Genomic DNA, 16113 nt, shown 5'->3' with positions numbered 1-16113 from the left:
GGCAGGAACTCAGAACACCCAGTTCCTCACACACTGACTCCTGACCACACCCTCCTGCATGCGCAGGGCTCTGCATGCTCCAGGCCGCTCCAGCAACCCCAGCCTTACCATCCACTGCATCTATGGACAGAAAAGTATCAGATGCCCCACCAGCACTGCAGCTCCCTGGGTCACATGCACATCCAGAAAGCCACATAATGATGCAATCTGAGAGCCAGGACTGCTAGTACAGGACGCACAGCCTGCATACAGACCGCACAAACATCTTAAGGGCCAAGGAGACTGACAATGAGTCAGCACACATGGAACAGTCGGCCTTCTACATGTCCCTCACTCTACCCACAGCTGCAACAGCTCCCCTCTGCTGCAGCTGGGGCCCTTCCACGGCACAGGCCCACCGGATTGGCTCAGCAGCTCCTTCCTTTCACTCCCCACACAAGAGAGACCCCACTGACTACCCTTCGGAGACAGAGCGGCACATCAAGATTTATAGTCACAGCTAAACCTTCACCTTCCTCGTTTCTCCAGCAACAGATATTTAGCCCACATTTTCAATTCTAGCCGCTTCAGCACAAACTTTTCTCTGGACAGGGCTGGAGGCGTCCAGACTAACTGAAGCAGGAGGGTTTCAAGAGGGAAAATCCGCATCTCAGTCTGAAGCAGATTTACAATCCAATGGGTTTAGACAGATCCACGTTAGTGGAGAACTCCATCCCTGTATAATCATGACGCAGTTTTGAAAACTCCCAGGAGAAGAACAGAAAGGTACAGCCTAACTACATTTTTTTCAAAAAGGTTAAAATCTTGGAATTCCATGCATATTAGGGGGATTTTTTTTTCAGTGTATCAGATTTCAAAGTAAATAAGCAATACATTTCCCAGTTTTCTGGGCATGTTTAAGTCCTTCTACCACACAGGAAAAAGAAGTTCTGGATGCACATCCTTCTCAAGATTTGAGAGCCACATACAGTCTCAAGTTATTCCTATATAGTTATAGTCCATCTGGAAAAACAAAGGATTTGAGAATTTTTCTTTTAAAAATGAGAAAAAAAAACAGTTTCATTTTCTGTATTTAGGTTCTTCAAACTGACTTAGGTCAAGGGAAGGAAACCAGTCGATCAATTCTGAATGGAGCTAAAATGTTCACACAAAAGCAGGACGCTGTTCTACCCGTGTAGCTCATTGCTGAGAGAACGGGGCCAGCTGACACTGAACTATCCGCAGTAGAGCCTGGAGTTAAAACGGTGACACAGAGCAATGCTACTGACAGAACAAGAGTGCTGGGAACCCCTGGGAAAGGCCAGAGAAGGGCGCGCCTGTGGCTCGGGGGCAACTGCAAACATCATGCCACAAGTCGGCTCTCAAAAGTGGCCAGACACTTGAGAGTTTGCAAGGGGCCGAAGGATTTATTTTGGTAGGGTGACCCTGGATGTGTACCTCAAAGGAACATGTGCTGCTGAACAAAAGGACAGTCCCAGGATTTATTTCAATGCCACCTTAAAATAACCTCAACCAAAAATACCATTTTCTGCAAGCATAAATTAAGAGAAAGGGATTGAAAAAAGCGTTTAAAAAGTAAATGAAGAACAGATGCTAGGCCTGATATAATTCAAATATGAAGTGTATGGGGTACTCTATTAATGATAGATGTATTAAATAGAATAAAGTCATTTTTTAAAAAGTTAACTAGTTTTGGGAGAAAAAGACCTTGTAGTGAATCAATACAGAATGCCAGAGGCTTTATTTTTTGTGATAAGGATACATTTCTCAAAAAATATTTCTGAAATTCTTCTGAATTTGATTTCTAACAAAAGCATTAACTGATAAAAAGCTAAATAAACCTTTTACTTACAAAGCTCTTCGAAAGCTATGGGAAAACATTTTTCCAAGGCCAAGCTGTGCCAAATGGAACTTACTGTGGTCCAACGAGAAGAGACACCTTGGGCAGAGAGGGGGGTAAGCCTCTCCCACCAAACCTGACAGGGCCTGGGGATGGAAGAGTGGAGGGCATCTACCCAGGGGCAAGCCGGGCTCCTCCAGGGACAAGCCGGGCTGCATCGTGTCCACACGTCCCCAGAATGCTGTACTCTTGAATGCTGAAGCCCTGAAAGACAGACTGCACAACCATACCACATGCTCTTCCTCCTCTTACTATAGAGCCCTTAAGAGACCATTATTCCCTCTCTACGAAATGAGTGCAAAGTAAATATCTCACGGACACAAAAATAGGAGGCCTCTTCTGAGTTCTGAAGGAAAAGCTGCACTACTGCCCCACCACGGGGAAGTGACATGCTCAGCTCATCCTAATACTCAGGCCTACCCACTAATACCTCCTTGCTCAACCACCCCATGCAGTGGCCATTCTCTATCCTTTAAGCTGCTATGATGCCTCTGGTAGTTAACACTCATTTTACACTTACCAAGCACTGCCTTAGTGCATGCAATTCCTACAGCACTGCTTAGAATCCAATGGCAAGGAAGGCACTAGTTATTCTGTATTTGATCCTGAAGCCCCATGAACAATGTTGGCGCCCACTTTTTAAAGTTATTCCATGGCTTACTGGATTCCAGAAGCAATAATCCCTAACAACTGCAGGTCAACCCCCCTCAAGTGTAGGATCCCTAGGGATGGGCACCACCATTTTTTCATCTTTGTAGGCTAATGCCTAGCATATGTGCTAAAATATTTGTCCAACAAAGGAAAATTAATAATGCTTTGGTTAAAAACAAAGCATATTAGAATTTACAGGTAGAATTGGGTATGATTAAACAGGAAGGTACTCTTACTAAATCTGAATTTTCAGATGAGATAAAAAGGAATATTCTATTATGGAGTACATTGTAAGCAAAAGAGCCAAAGACTAGGGATAATAAAGGAAAAGAGAACTTATGTTCTATAATTAAAATGATACAATCTTGAAGGATAATAAGAAACAAAGGCAATGAAAGGTCTTTAATCTTGGATCCCAAGTCACATTAAACCATATTCTCTCTTCATTCACTGGACAGTGTAAGGGTTTTTCCCCTCATAGCAGACGCTGGCTTGGATGCTGGGGATACATAAATAGCTGAGTTAAAGTCACCACCTGCATTCTACTTGGGGATGTGTGGGCAAGAAATAGACAATACACCAGATGGAAAAATAAAATAAAATTTGTGTGCATGCATCTGTTGATGCTAGAGGACCAAAGATCTGGAGGAGGAAATGAAAGCACACAAACACATCAGACAGTGGTCTGACAGGAAGGGCTTCTGTAATAAAATGGCGAATACGTTCAAGAGAGAGCCAAATGAGTCAGCCATGTGGAAGAATGGAGGAAAGAACAAGCCAAGAAGAGGGGAGAAAATACAAAGGTAGGAGCGGCCATGGATGTGCAGGTGGTAAGGAGGCAGATCAGAGGTGTCCAGGTGGGGAGGAATGGATGAGCTGGCACTGGTTACAAAGATGAATCTTGGAGGGTCTTACGAACCACGATATGAGCTCAACTTTGATGCTGAAGATGGTGGGAAGCCACTGGAAAGCGTACAGGAGAAAGGGAATGGGGCTTGAGAAAGAAATGCTCTAGAAATGAAATGGTTTTCCATATAGAGATTTCCATATAGAGATTACAAATACATTGTAAAAAATGATTACAATATGCTTGTTTAACTCCAAATGATGTCAGTTCCGTGAAACTAGGTGTGACAGCGATGTTACTATCAGAGAGCCAGGCCTTTACACAAGACCATATGAGAAGCATGCAAGTTAGCAAACAAAGGCACGGACAGGCTTTCAGGCTATCTACTCAGTCCAAAAGGCAGCACCCCCCCCCTTTTTAAACCATAACTGCTAAAACTGACTCAATTGTACCTTGAACATTCTAAGTAATTTGTGCTTTGCCACATGCCCAGGGGAATCAAATTTTCTTTCAGAGCTTGGCAATGTATTTATTTCTCCGGGAATCTGTGATAAGCAATGTTTTAATAAGCAAAAAAAAAAAAAAAAAAAAAAGAGAAAAAAAAAAGGGAGAAAAGTAAATATACAATTTTTATAAAGTTGTCATGGCCTGCCACAAAGCTTTCAGTGGAAGCTATTTTTAAACTATTTCAAATGGCTGTGGGAGGAAGGGTTGGGTCCATGTCCTGGGAAGGACTCTTACTCCCAAAGGCTTCAACTAGCTGTCCACCGGGGGAAAGGGCACTAGAAAAAAATAGTTTAAACTGTTCCTGGCCTAAGAAATATGATACAAAATGAACTACTTGCAGGCCCTCTGAACACTGAGCAAGAACACAAAGCTGAGCCTTCACACGCACAGTCATGGAATTATGGTTATCCGGTCATACATACTGCCACGGCTTGTCCTGTTCAAAATGGAAGAAGGAAAAATAAAAACAAGTCACAAGTCAGGAGGAGAAAACCCTGTGTAACTCTCCTCTGTGAAAAGCACCTCAGACAGTGTTGAGTGTGCAGAGATGAGGCAGAACCAAGAGAGTCCACCCGGAAATGCTAAAATTTACCAAGAAGGGAACAATGGCAAAGGTGGCCACACACAGGTGTGTTGGGACTCATGAGTCCTGGCCTTCAGCTGCTCTTCCCTGTCTAGAACCTTCTAATGGAAGTGACTAAAAGCTGTGCTTTGCCTAGAGGATCAGAGGATGGGATTTTCACCTGTTCGCCATTGTCTGCAGGGTATTTAAGCCTCCATGGTGTTATTAAAGAGGGCTTTTTGGAACCAGTGTTGGAAGGTCTGTGTGTCTGTCTGTCTCTGCGTGTGTATTCTCAACCTCCAGCCCCTTGCCCAAAGCTTGCGAACTGGGTTCTAGCGCATAGAGCGCAGATGGGGCGGGGAGGGGGGGTGCGCAGCACAGGTGCTCAAGGTCTCCACCACTCAAGCATGCAAATGTTTCTAGGTACATAGCAAATGCTCTGACTCCCTTTCCAGTAGGACTGGTACTTCCCTCTACTACAGAGTTGCATGTCTTGTCCTCCCCACTACCCAACCCCGTCCTGTCCCCCCAATACCCCCCACCTCACCTTCTCCACATATCCACTCCAAAAAGACTCTCCCTCAGGAATCCAGGCAATTCCTCACAGGCTGCTTTCAGTGTCTCCCCGAGCAAAACTGGATAGTTTCCTAAAATCCATGAGCTTGCAGAGATTAATGTTTTTATTAAAGAAAAATACACTCTGAAATGAAGGGTGTGAAGGAGAGCTGGGTTACACAAAGTCACTCTTTGTAGATTTGTAGATTGCCTCCAGGGGAGAAAAATATTTGAACCCATTGAGAAGTGTGGAAATGTTTGGATTGAGAAAATTCTTTTTATTCTCATATTGCATGGAAGTTTTCTCAGCACACAAACCTGGCGTCATCTCCTTTTGCAATCAGGGTAGTAGTAGTAGTAGTAGTAGTAGTAATAATAATAATAATAATAATGGCTAAGAAATACCATGAGCCTCTTTGTTAACTGTTGCAAATACACTCTCAATCTGGTCTGGAAACGCCAAAGATGAGGGAGCCAACGTTCTGAGAATTCTCAGGAACCCACTGAGACCATATACATAGTTGTAGTCAGAACTGTGGTACTGACCACAGATGGACACAAAGATTAAAGGAACAAAACTGAGCCAAAAAAGCCCACACATCTGTGCTGAATTGATTCTGAGCATGTGCACCAAGACAAGGAGCTGGATCAAGCAGGGTCTTAACAATAAACAGGTTATTTTTAACAGCAAATGGCATTGCACAAGCAAAAGGACTACTGTCCTATACCCCACACAACAAGCAAAACTTCATTCCAAGATAAAAACCCTAAACTCTAAGACTTTGGGACCTTGGGTTAGGCGATGGATTGTAAAACACCAAAGCACCAAGGAAGGCACTAACAGCTTAAACTGGACTGGACTCCCACCAAAACTAAAAGCGTTCATGCTTCAAAGGTCAACACCAAGAAAGAGAAAAGACATCCCATGGAACGAAAGAAGATAATTATGAGTCATATATGCACTCGTGAGCAGAATCTATGAAGAACACTTACAATTCAAAAACGAAAGGCAGATAGCCCAGCTAAAAACAAGCAAACAACATAAACAGATCTGTATCCAAGTAAGATATAATCAACACACACAAGAAAAGTAGTCAGAATAAATTATCTCTCAAGGGGTGCAAAACACCCCCAGTAGGGCCCACATACCCCACCTTACAGAATACGTGTAATCTTAAAAGTAGACAGTAAATGCTGCTGAGGGGGTGAAACTGGAATGTCCACTCATCTTGACAGAAAACATAAAATGGTGCAACATCTCAGGAAAACTGTTAGGAATCAAGATACTCCCGATTATATACCCAAAAGAACGGGAAAACATGGGTTCCCCAAAAACACCTGGACATGAGTGTTTACGGGTGCACTACTTGTAATAAGTAAAACACCCGGAAATAACCCAAATATCAACTAATAAATGAGTAAACAACCTTGACAACCTTGAACACATCCACAGTAGAGTACTAACTAGCAATAGCTGGGATGTAGCTCAGGCCATGGGTTCTAGCCTCATACTGGAACGAGGCAGCCATGTGTGGTGGGATGAGCCTGTGACCCCAGGAGTTCAAGATCATTCTCTGAACTGGTATAAGCTACAGAAACCTTGTCTCAAAACAAATAAGAATATTATTTAGCAATAAAGTCTAAAAATTATATGAGCCCCAAAGCATTATGCTTACTGAAAGAAGTTAGGCACAAAGAAAAGCATATTATATAATGCCGTTTATATAAAATGAACGGGCAAATATGTACAGAAAGCAGAGTAGTGGGTAGCCAGAGTGTGGGGAGATACAAAGGAGAAATAACTGCTAACACACACAGGGTTTCATCTTAGAACATTCTTAGGTTTAGAACTGTCTGAAAATTACGTTTCTGTACAAAAGCCATTTTACCTCGAATACTTATCAAGAGTAATAACCCTAACTCACTCCCAGCCATCTGTCTTCTTGAAGTTCTGCATTTTTCTCCATACCATTTTCTCCCACAACACGCACACACAGGCCAAGCATATCATACAGTCTTCCTCCAGCTACTTAAAGGGTATTGGCAGCGAGCAGCATTTCTACACTACATGCATGAATACAACTACAATTCAAGTATGACCAATTCTTTAGTTCAACGGCAGACTGTGTGCCCTAAATACCAAAGGCTGACTCAGGACAGCAAGACTTCATCCAAATATTGTTAAACCTATTAGAAGGGAGGATTTCAAGAAACATGGATGCTTGTGCATGCGTGCATGCGTGGTCAGATGAGGACATGAAATGCCCAGTTCTATCACTCTCTCCCTTATTCTCTAGAGACAGGATCTATCAGTGAACTGGGCATTTGAGCTTGAGGGCTCCACTGGTGGCCAGCATGCCCCGGTGACCCTGCTGTCTCAGGATCCCTGCTTGTAGCCAGTCCCTGGTCTTCACCTAGGATGGCATTTAGATCCTCATGTTTGAGGACCAAACACTTACCCACTGAACCATCGTTCCAGCACTAAGTATGGATGATTTTTGAGGCAGGTTTAACACAATTTCTGGGAGGATTTGGCTTTCTGAAAACGGAAGATGTAACTGCCACAACTATACTTTAAAGCGGAAGGGTTCAGACCAACAAAGGGGGCCACCTTATCTCTGAAGTGTGAGAGACCATGTGTGACTACACAGATCGTGTCCTCTGCAGTTGTGAAAAAGTATTGGACCTTTCAAGATGAACACACAATGCTGCTCCTGGTTCTTACGGTAAAATCAAACCACAATATAAAGAAAAGCAAGCAGAACGCTGGCTAACACAAACGCAAACTGTTAGTCTGGAGCTAAAGATACAAGCAGGCAGCTGAAGGCCTGGACTGAGGAGCATCCAGCCCCCAGCTACCCTTTCACTTCATTCTCAAAAGTACAACGAAAAACAACGGACTTGTGAAGCACATCAAACCTGGAGTCGTGGTGCAATTCTGAGTCTCAGTCTGCCCCCTCGGGCTGAAAAACCCGTTCAGCCTCAGTTTCCTCAGCTTTGAAGTGCGGCTAACAGTGGTAGTAGCCACCTGCAAGCGGGACTGAGAAATGCATGGATTATCACACAGAAAGCTACAGAATAGCGCCGAGTACAAGGGCTCCAGTGCTCTATCTATAAGGGCGGCTTTGATCAGCCATCCTGAGTGGTGTTGTAAATAGCTACAAGGTAAGCTCAACCTGACAGGTGAGCAAAGACCGTAAATCAACAAATCATATATCATCATCAAGAATAAATTATTTTAAAAATTCTGCTACAATAGTATCATGCAAAATTCTGGAAGAAAATGCTAAAGAGTCATCAAATAAATCTTTAAAATGTGTGTTGACATGGAACCAAAAAATAAGAAGGGAGGCAATACAGAGTTCTGCACAGTGGTTTAAATACACTGTGACAGTGACAAGACGGGGATAAGTTAAATAGCAACTAAATTAAATGCTTATCTTAAGAGCAATGAAGTAACTAAGGCTTTTGACTGCTTCCCAGAATTCCGTATAGATGTAAGACTTCTGGGTGAGAAACAGAAGATGTTGTTCACTGCACACCGAGAGATCAATCTTCCCGTTCACACAAGCTCCGCACCCTGCCTCCTCACTATGTCCTGGGAGAATATGGAGCAGTCTACACGGACAACCAAACCTGAAGAGCCTCTGCCCCCAACGAAGACAATTATAATGGTGGGGAAGGGCAGATCAAGTCACTCTACGCAACTTAAATAGAAATACCTGAAAGAGAAAGAGAGGCTACATCTAAGTTGTTCGCTATTCACCATCCTTCAGACAGAACAGAACCAAAGCATGGACATGCAAATGATCTACGGGAACTGTGGGGTTGGCCTACATTAACTTATGCATGGTCTAACCACAGACTATAATTATAGTATCCAAGGGTTTTAAAAGTCACTTTTCAGAAAAATAGTGAATAAAAAAGAACATTAAAGGGACAGAATATGGACCAGACTTTGTTTTAAATTCCATTTGTACTCATATGCAAAGAAAAGGACTTGTACGACATAGAGAAGTAGGTTTCTCTGGGTGGTGAGGTTATTCATGATTTGTTTTCATTCTGCTTTTCCAACAAAATGTCTTCATGACCTCAATACTCAGAAACAACTTTAAAAAAATCCAGACATGACACCAAAACCAGGAGTACCTCCCCTACGCCGTAAGTAAATAGCCATGAACACTTGGGCCAGTAAAATTAAACTTCTTATATTTCAAATGGTACAACGGGTGGGGATGCTGCACTGACTTGGCCTGATGTCTGGCAATGCAAGAAGTCCTGAGTTGGATCTCTAGTGACCAGCATCTCTTAAAACAGGCATGTTGGCACATGTCTACTGTGGGACAATGGTCTCGTCACTTGTACTGGTTTAATAAAATGCTGATTGGCCAGGAGCCAGGCAGGAAGTATAGGTGGGGTAACCAGAACAGAACAGAATTCTGGGAAGAGGGTCAGTCTGCAATCATCAACCAGACACAGAGGAAGCAAGATGAGAATGCCTCACTGATAAAAGGTACCAAGCCACATGGCTAACACAGACAAGAATTATGGGTTAATTTAATATGTAAGAGTTAGTTAATAAGAAGCCTGAGCTAATAGGTCAACCAGTTTATAATTAATATAAGTCTCTGTATTTCTTTGGGACTGAATGGCTTCAGGACTGGGCGGGAAAGAAACCTCTGTCAACACATGTCCACCATCTTAGCAACTGGAAGATGGAGGTAGATTGGATCACATGTTTAAAGTCATCCTCAGCTACAGAGTCAGTTCAAGGTAAGCATGGGATACACAAGATTTCTCAAAGCCAAAAATGAAAAAAAAAACAAAAAACACTATCAGAACAGTGAAAGGAAAACCTACAGAATAGGAGAAAACGCTGACAACTCAGAAACACGACTAGAGACTTACACCCAGAGCTCTCAGAATTCGACAATTAAAAAGACAAGGGGGATGGGAGGAAGGGGAGACTGAGAGAGGCTATCTGGGAAAGTGGACATCACCACAGCAGGACACATGTGCCCACAGAAACTTAACAGTGACATCCATTAGTATGTACAATTAATATGCATTGGTGACTTTAAAAAATAATTTCTTTAAAGAATCTGGAAGAAATTAAAATTCAGTTTCAAAACAAATGAAGGATTTAAATAAAATTACCTGGAGAAAATACACGAATGGTTAGTAAGCACATGGGAAAACCCTTAGCATCCTCAGTCATTAGGGGATACAAACAGGATACTTGGTCTAGGGTGGGTTTATTACCTGAACAACTTAATGCTTAATTCAGGATAAAGTTGCTTGATATCTTAAGTATTGGGGCAGGTCACTGTTCTGGTGGTCCTTTGTATCATGTTAAAACAGTCTTTTGCCTTCTTCCCCCCTTTTGTATTGGGTATAAAAGTGTATGGAAAATAAATGCGGGTCAATTCAGCATTCAGTATTCGCTGAGTTGTGCCTCCTATTACTATCCTGAGTCTCTGTGATTCTTATCTGTTCCCCCTACTTAACGTTTTCTAATCTGTATGCTACTACCCTGGAACACACAAACCCACCGTGGCTAGGACTGTAGCAGAAGTCACCCCAAAAAGGTGGCTCATGACATTAAAAAAAAAAAAAAGCATAGTATTGGTTGCTAGAGTCAGGAGAAAGGGAAGCGGGAAGTGATCACTAATGTGTATTGTGATTTCTGTGGGGGTAAGAAAATGTTCAGAGCCGGGCAGGGTGGTGCACACCTGCATACATTCTCTACTATATTTATTATCTGCAAATTATTTGCTAAAGAAAAGAAAAGGCCCTAGCGACCATGGTATAGCAATGATGACTGGCAAAGAAGGAAAATCTCCTCTTACTGTCAGAGAGCTCACAAATGAGATCACTATTCCCAAATGAAGGAAACAGTCAAACTGGTCAGTTTGACATTAATTCGAGACAAGATTCTAAAATTAGTTACTTAATGGAACTTTGTAGCAACCTAAAAAGGGAAACCATCAGCCATCAGGAACATCAAGATTCACTCAGTCATCATTTTAAGAGGCTGTATTCCCTTTTCTCCCGGATGAACTGTTTGGAGGAGTGATGAAGGATGGCTAAGAGACCTAGTAAAGTTACCAAGGCCAAAGTCCTAAGAAACGGGGCAAAGGGCATCAGCTGCTAAGAATGTACACACCATAGTTTCTGTTGGATAAGATAAGAAACAAAGTAATAGCACTAAGCACACTTTATAGTGCCTGGTACCGAACTGAGAGGAAGGGTATAAGGATCCAAAGCAAGATTGAGCAACAGTCTAAACCCAATGGGAAACAAGCAAGCAAGCAACAACAAAAACAAAAAACAAACAAACAAAAAGCCTAACTCATGTAAACCAAAGCTGACCAATGATTTCTTTGGGCGTGAAAAAGTATTCTGGAACTGGATAGTGATGATGGGTGCACAACACTGCACACGTACTACAGCCAATGGGTTGCATATTTTATGTAAGTGTTACATTATTTACATTTTAGCACATAAATATAAGTGTAATCGTTACTGTAGTATGTATGTATATATATATATATATATATATGGTATGTATGGAATGTAAGAGGGCTCACAATGCAATCAAGTTACAGATACAAGGCATATAAAACCTAGATTGCTAATATGCCTATTTTAAAAAATGAAATACTGAATGAAGAATACTGTTCATTTTTTCAAGCATTATTTAATACATGCTTACTTGGTATCAAGCACTGTGTGAGGAACTATGGATGCAGGAATGAATACATCCGTATTTTTCTGGGATCCCCAATTAAGAAAGGAAGCTCAACAGTCAACAAATACCACCAAAATGAATATAATAACCAAAATGAGGAACATAAAAGAAGAACAAAATGGTTCCATACCAAAAAAAAAAAAAATACAACAGGCAAGTCTAATTTAGATGAAGGATACAGGCAATATCTCCTCTGAGATTACATGTGTTAGATTTATTTTGGGTGTGTTTTGCCTGTATTTATGTATGTGTACCACACGAGGGTTGGTACTTGTGGAGGTCAGAAGAGGGCACTGGCTCCCTTGGAACTGGAGTTACAGATGGTTGCAAATTATCATGTGGGTGATGGGAATTGAACCTGGGTCCTCTACAAGATGAACAAGTGCTCTTAACAACTAAGCCATCTCTCCAGTCCCTGAAAACACATTTTATTTGAAACTTCGACTATGAGAAATTTTGCCTGGTAAACAAAAGATCAGAGTGTGCCATCTCCCATTCCTCCTGCAAAGGAATGACAGTGCAGAAGTCCTACGCTACAAAAGAAACCATCACACTTGATAAACCTTCAAAGGGCATTGCCCTGGTCAGGAAATGGTCACTAAATAAAGTTGGGAAAGAGGACAAGTCAGACACACAAAGTTCTAGAATCTTTTGACTCATTTCAACTGTCATCTTTATTGGATTAAAATAAATAAAAATAAAAAACAAACAAAACTAGGGCATGAATGAGGCACATGAAGGTGGGAAGCACCATCTCAAGAGTTGGGGTCCCAGACTACAGAAAAAGGGGGAAATAACTAAGCAGTGTCATTCCCTTTCCCTACTGAGGATCTAGGACCAAGCCGTTCCACTATGATGGCCTCCCCAACCATGATGGACTGTAAACCCTCCAAATGTGAGCCAGAGTAAAGCCTTCCCGCTGTATGTTGCTTTCTGCCAACATACAGAAATTAATACAAGTAATGTGTGATCGTATCCTGTCATAATAGAATTACCCAGCAAAGAAGAAAACAGAAAATGAGGAGACTCTTCCGTAAGGGCCCAGACTAAGGAATGGGAGCTAGAAGAAGAGAATGCATATTAATGTCTGCACCAGAGACGGTCACATAGTCCATTAATAACTCAAAGTTACCAATGTGAAGGAAATGCCTTGCAGAAGATTACAACCGCAGAGCAAAGACTCCACTTCCCACGGTGAACAGCAGAGGTAACACCAAGCACCTCACTTCCTCTTTACTGCAAAGCAACTTGTTCTGGAGTACTTTCTCCCTGCATGGGACTCTTACGGTAGAAACACATCCTGTTTAGCCTATGTTCTACAAAAAGTTTTGCTAAAGTATACACACAGGCACACACAGAGAGAAAGAAATATGTACAAGGCACTCCTAACAATTCAAATGTATCGTCTTAAACTGCACTCCAGAGCACACACTGTGACAGCTATTCGTTTTCATTGAACAAATCAATAACTTACATTGTCAATGGGAAAGCAACTAGACATCATGCATTACACTTATCACTTATTTTCCTCAAAACAAACCCCCTTGCATCCTGGTAAATACTGTACCAAATAAACAGTGAATCGGCTAAGCAAGTTTTGCATACACAAGCCCAAAGTAAAAAACTATAAAATCATGGAAAAACTCCCCATTCAGTTCCCAGAGACTATAACAGAAACATGAAGGGTATGAATATGACTTTCAACAACTACACATTTCATGTACGCTTTGAAAGTAGCTGTGCCCTTTTCCTTCAAGCCTAAGCAATCTTTAACGTTTAAAATTCATGTGTCTGCTGTATGCACCCTGAGCAGCCAGAGTCTGATACTGGATGCCGTCTTCTGCTTTTCTACCACTTTCAGACTCATTTTTGAGGCAGGGTCTCTCTTGCTGAAATGGGAGCTTTCTGCTTTGACTAGACTGGTCGGCCAGTGAGCTCTGGCAATGCTCTTGTTGTCAGCCACCACTCAGGGCTGGGGTTACAGGTGTGTGCCAACCTACACCCCGCTTTTATGTGCGTGCTGGGGATCCAAACTCAGATCCTCATACTTGTGTAACATGGACTTTACTAACTGAGTCATCTTCGGAGCTCAGCACTCTAACCTTTTGCTGTTGCTGTATATGACTTTGTCATCTATGGTGTTCCCAGCTGAGCACCATGCAATTGAGGTTTGTCTGCTTGGTCTTGTACGGTCTTGAGTTTCCTGTTTTGCACTGGTTTGCATTCACAGCTACCCTTGAAGTACCACACAGCCTGCAGGGTGGTGGTGAAAACCAATCTAAAAATACTTCTTGTTGCTCAGGTTTCCATAAATGGCTTTGTCCAAGACAAAACAGAATCAGGACCAGAAAATGACTTTACTCTCCCAAGTTCAGACTGAATGAGAGAATGCCACCCAGCGCCATGATAGGCAACCTGTCATCCTTGCTGTTGACATCACCTGTACAAAGGGCCTCTTCATTGTGAAAGAATGCCCTTGGTGAGAGACAAAGGAAATGCAGGGGTTAAATTCATCATTATCGAATAAATTATTTAGTACCACTTAAGCCCTGAAAGCCTTGGGCCACCTATCCTGTGGTTTATGGAACTGTCTTCTACGTTTACAATTTCTTGATTGTAAAGCAATTTAATTCCACAGTGTAACATCAATACAATTTATATTTGCACTGGAGCGGACGTTCTTCAGCAAGCTAGAAGGATGATTCTTCCACAAACATAATATTAAAATGGTTGTTTTTTTCTTTACTAAGAGGTATAGGCCACTATTTCAGAATGTGGGAATAAATTCTTCTTGCTGGGTAGAGAGCAAAGTAATTACATTTACCTCCTCATGGAATAATAATACCTGGGGCCACATGAGTTCTGGTCACTCAGATACAGCTTTGGCCTAAGTCTATCAGGGGCCTAGATTTTAAATATAAGACGTTTCTGGAAGGACTGTGCGGTGGCAACAAGAGACAGACAACAGAATTTTTTTTAAAGTATTCCTTCCCTTTTTTAAAAAAAATCTGTTAGGAATTTCAATCGTTACATTATTTTCATTCTAAATTATATTTCAACAAAGAATGGCAAGGTTTGGAGGCTTCCTGGCTTACTTAACTGGATAATCGGAAGCCAGTCACTTATGTTCAGTGGCAAACGCTGGTGTGTTTAACACACACCCACGGATGAATCTATCCGCAGCATCTTTCTTCCCTGAGAAGCAAGCAAACTGGAAATAGAGGGATACGCCATCATTCAGTTATAGCAAGTATGGATCCTAAGCTCAGAGGAAGGCCCCCAAACAGCTCCCGCCATGCTGTGGGAAAGGATGCATCTTAAGTCTTAAGTCTTAGCTCCAAGAAGCTTCCAAGTTCATTCAAGCCATCTGTTTATAATGCGCTTTCTTGCACCTGCTATTCAAGGGCTTGCTTCCCTTTCAACAGCTCAGAGCTACAGGCACCTTTCTAAAATGATTTTTTTTTCGGGGTGTGTGGGGGGGGAGCCTGGAACCAAACAAGTAGAAAAACCTTGTTACTCAAGAGACAATTAGGGTTCGTTCCCTCCTGCCCACCCCTGCGTCCACAGCGCACCCCACAAACCGCCCTCCCTCCCCCAAGGACAAGAGGTTAGCTCCTGCTAGGCCTGTGAGCCAGCAAGAGAAAGGCCGGCCCCGCAGCGCACAAGAAGATGCTAGGGAGCCGCCAGCTCCTCCCTCGCTCGCGGTCCAGCTCCCCGCAGGGCAGCCCCGTGCGCTCAGGCTCAGCATCCCTCCTTCTCTCCCTCCTCCGCCCAGGCCACCAACCTTGGGCGTGCGGATGTGCTCCATGGCGGGCCCGCGACTGCAGGGTCCCCGGCGGGCGCGGCCTCACGCACCTGCGCGCGCGTGCGGCGCAATGGGAAGGGAGGGGAGGGGGCTTCGGCTGGAGCGGGCGTGGGCGGGCCGCGGGCCTGGCTCCGCCTCCAGGTGCGCGGGATGTGCGGGCGCCCCTGGGCGCCTGCGCGGGCCCGGGAGCTCGGCTCTGCGCCTGCTCGCACCTGCGGGTCTCTTGGACCTCGCCCTCCTTCTCGGCTTCGCCTCTCTGGCTGAGGATCTCACTGCCCAAGCTGCTCGATTTTTTTTTTTTTTTCACGAGATGGGCATCCTCAAGTCGGTCATGGAAATGTTTGCCTGAATGTTCCAGCCACTCAGGAGGCTGAGGCAGGAGGATCATTTGGGTCCAGCAGCTTGGAAACCACAAGAGAGACGTAAAGACATCCCCGTATTTTAAAAAAAAAGAAGGAAAAAAAAATCAAAGCCGGTCAGCTTTCGTAATACGGTAATACTGTGGCACTACTGTCTCCTGAGGCACAAAGAGGGC

The 16113-nt window shown here is 43.1% G+C and overlaps 1 protein-coding gene across 1 annotated transcript in view; it reads right to left on the bottom strand.

The window, feature by feature from the left end:
* Positions 1–15660, bottom strand: part of Mtmr7 (myotubularin related protein 7) — an 81563-nt gene extending 65903 nt beyond the window's left edge. Inside the window, exon 1 of the mRNA XM_087901125.1 lies at positions 15558–15660. Within this exon, the coding sequence (XP_087757251.1) occupies positions 15558–15581 (24 nt within the window). The 5' untranslated portion in view covers positions 15582–15660. The remainder of the gene's footprint in view (positions 1–15557) is intronic.
* Between the last annotated feature and the right edge of the window lie 453 nt (positions 15661–16113).

Source organism: Myodes glareolus, chromosome 23 (genome assembly GCF_982192425.1).
Source record: "Myodes glareolus chromosome 23, mMyoGla1.1, whole genome shotgun sequence".
Lineage (NCBI taxonomy): Eukaryota > Metazoa > Chordata > Mammalia > Rodentia > Cricetidae > Myodes > Myodes glareolus.
The sequence above is the reverse complement of the archived record's forward strand: the minus strand, read 5'-3'. Positions and strand labels throughout refer to the sequence as shown.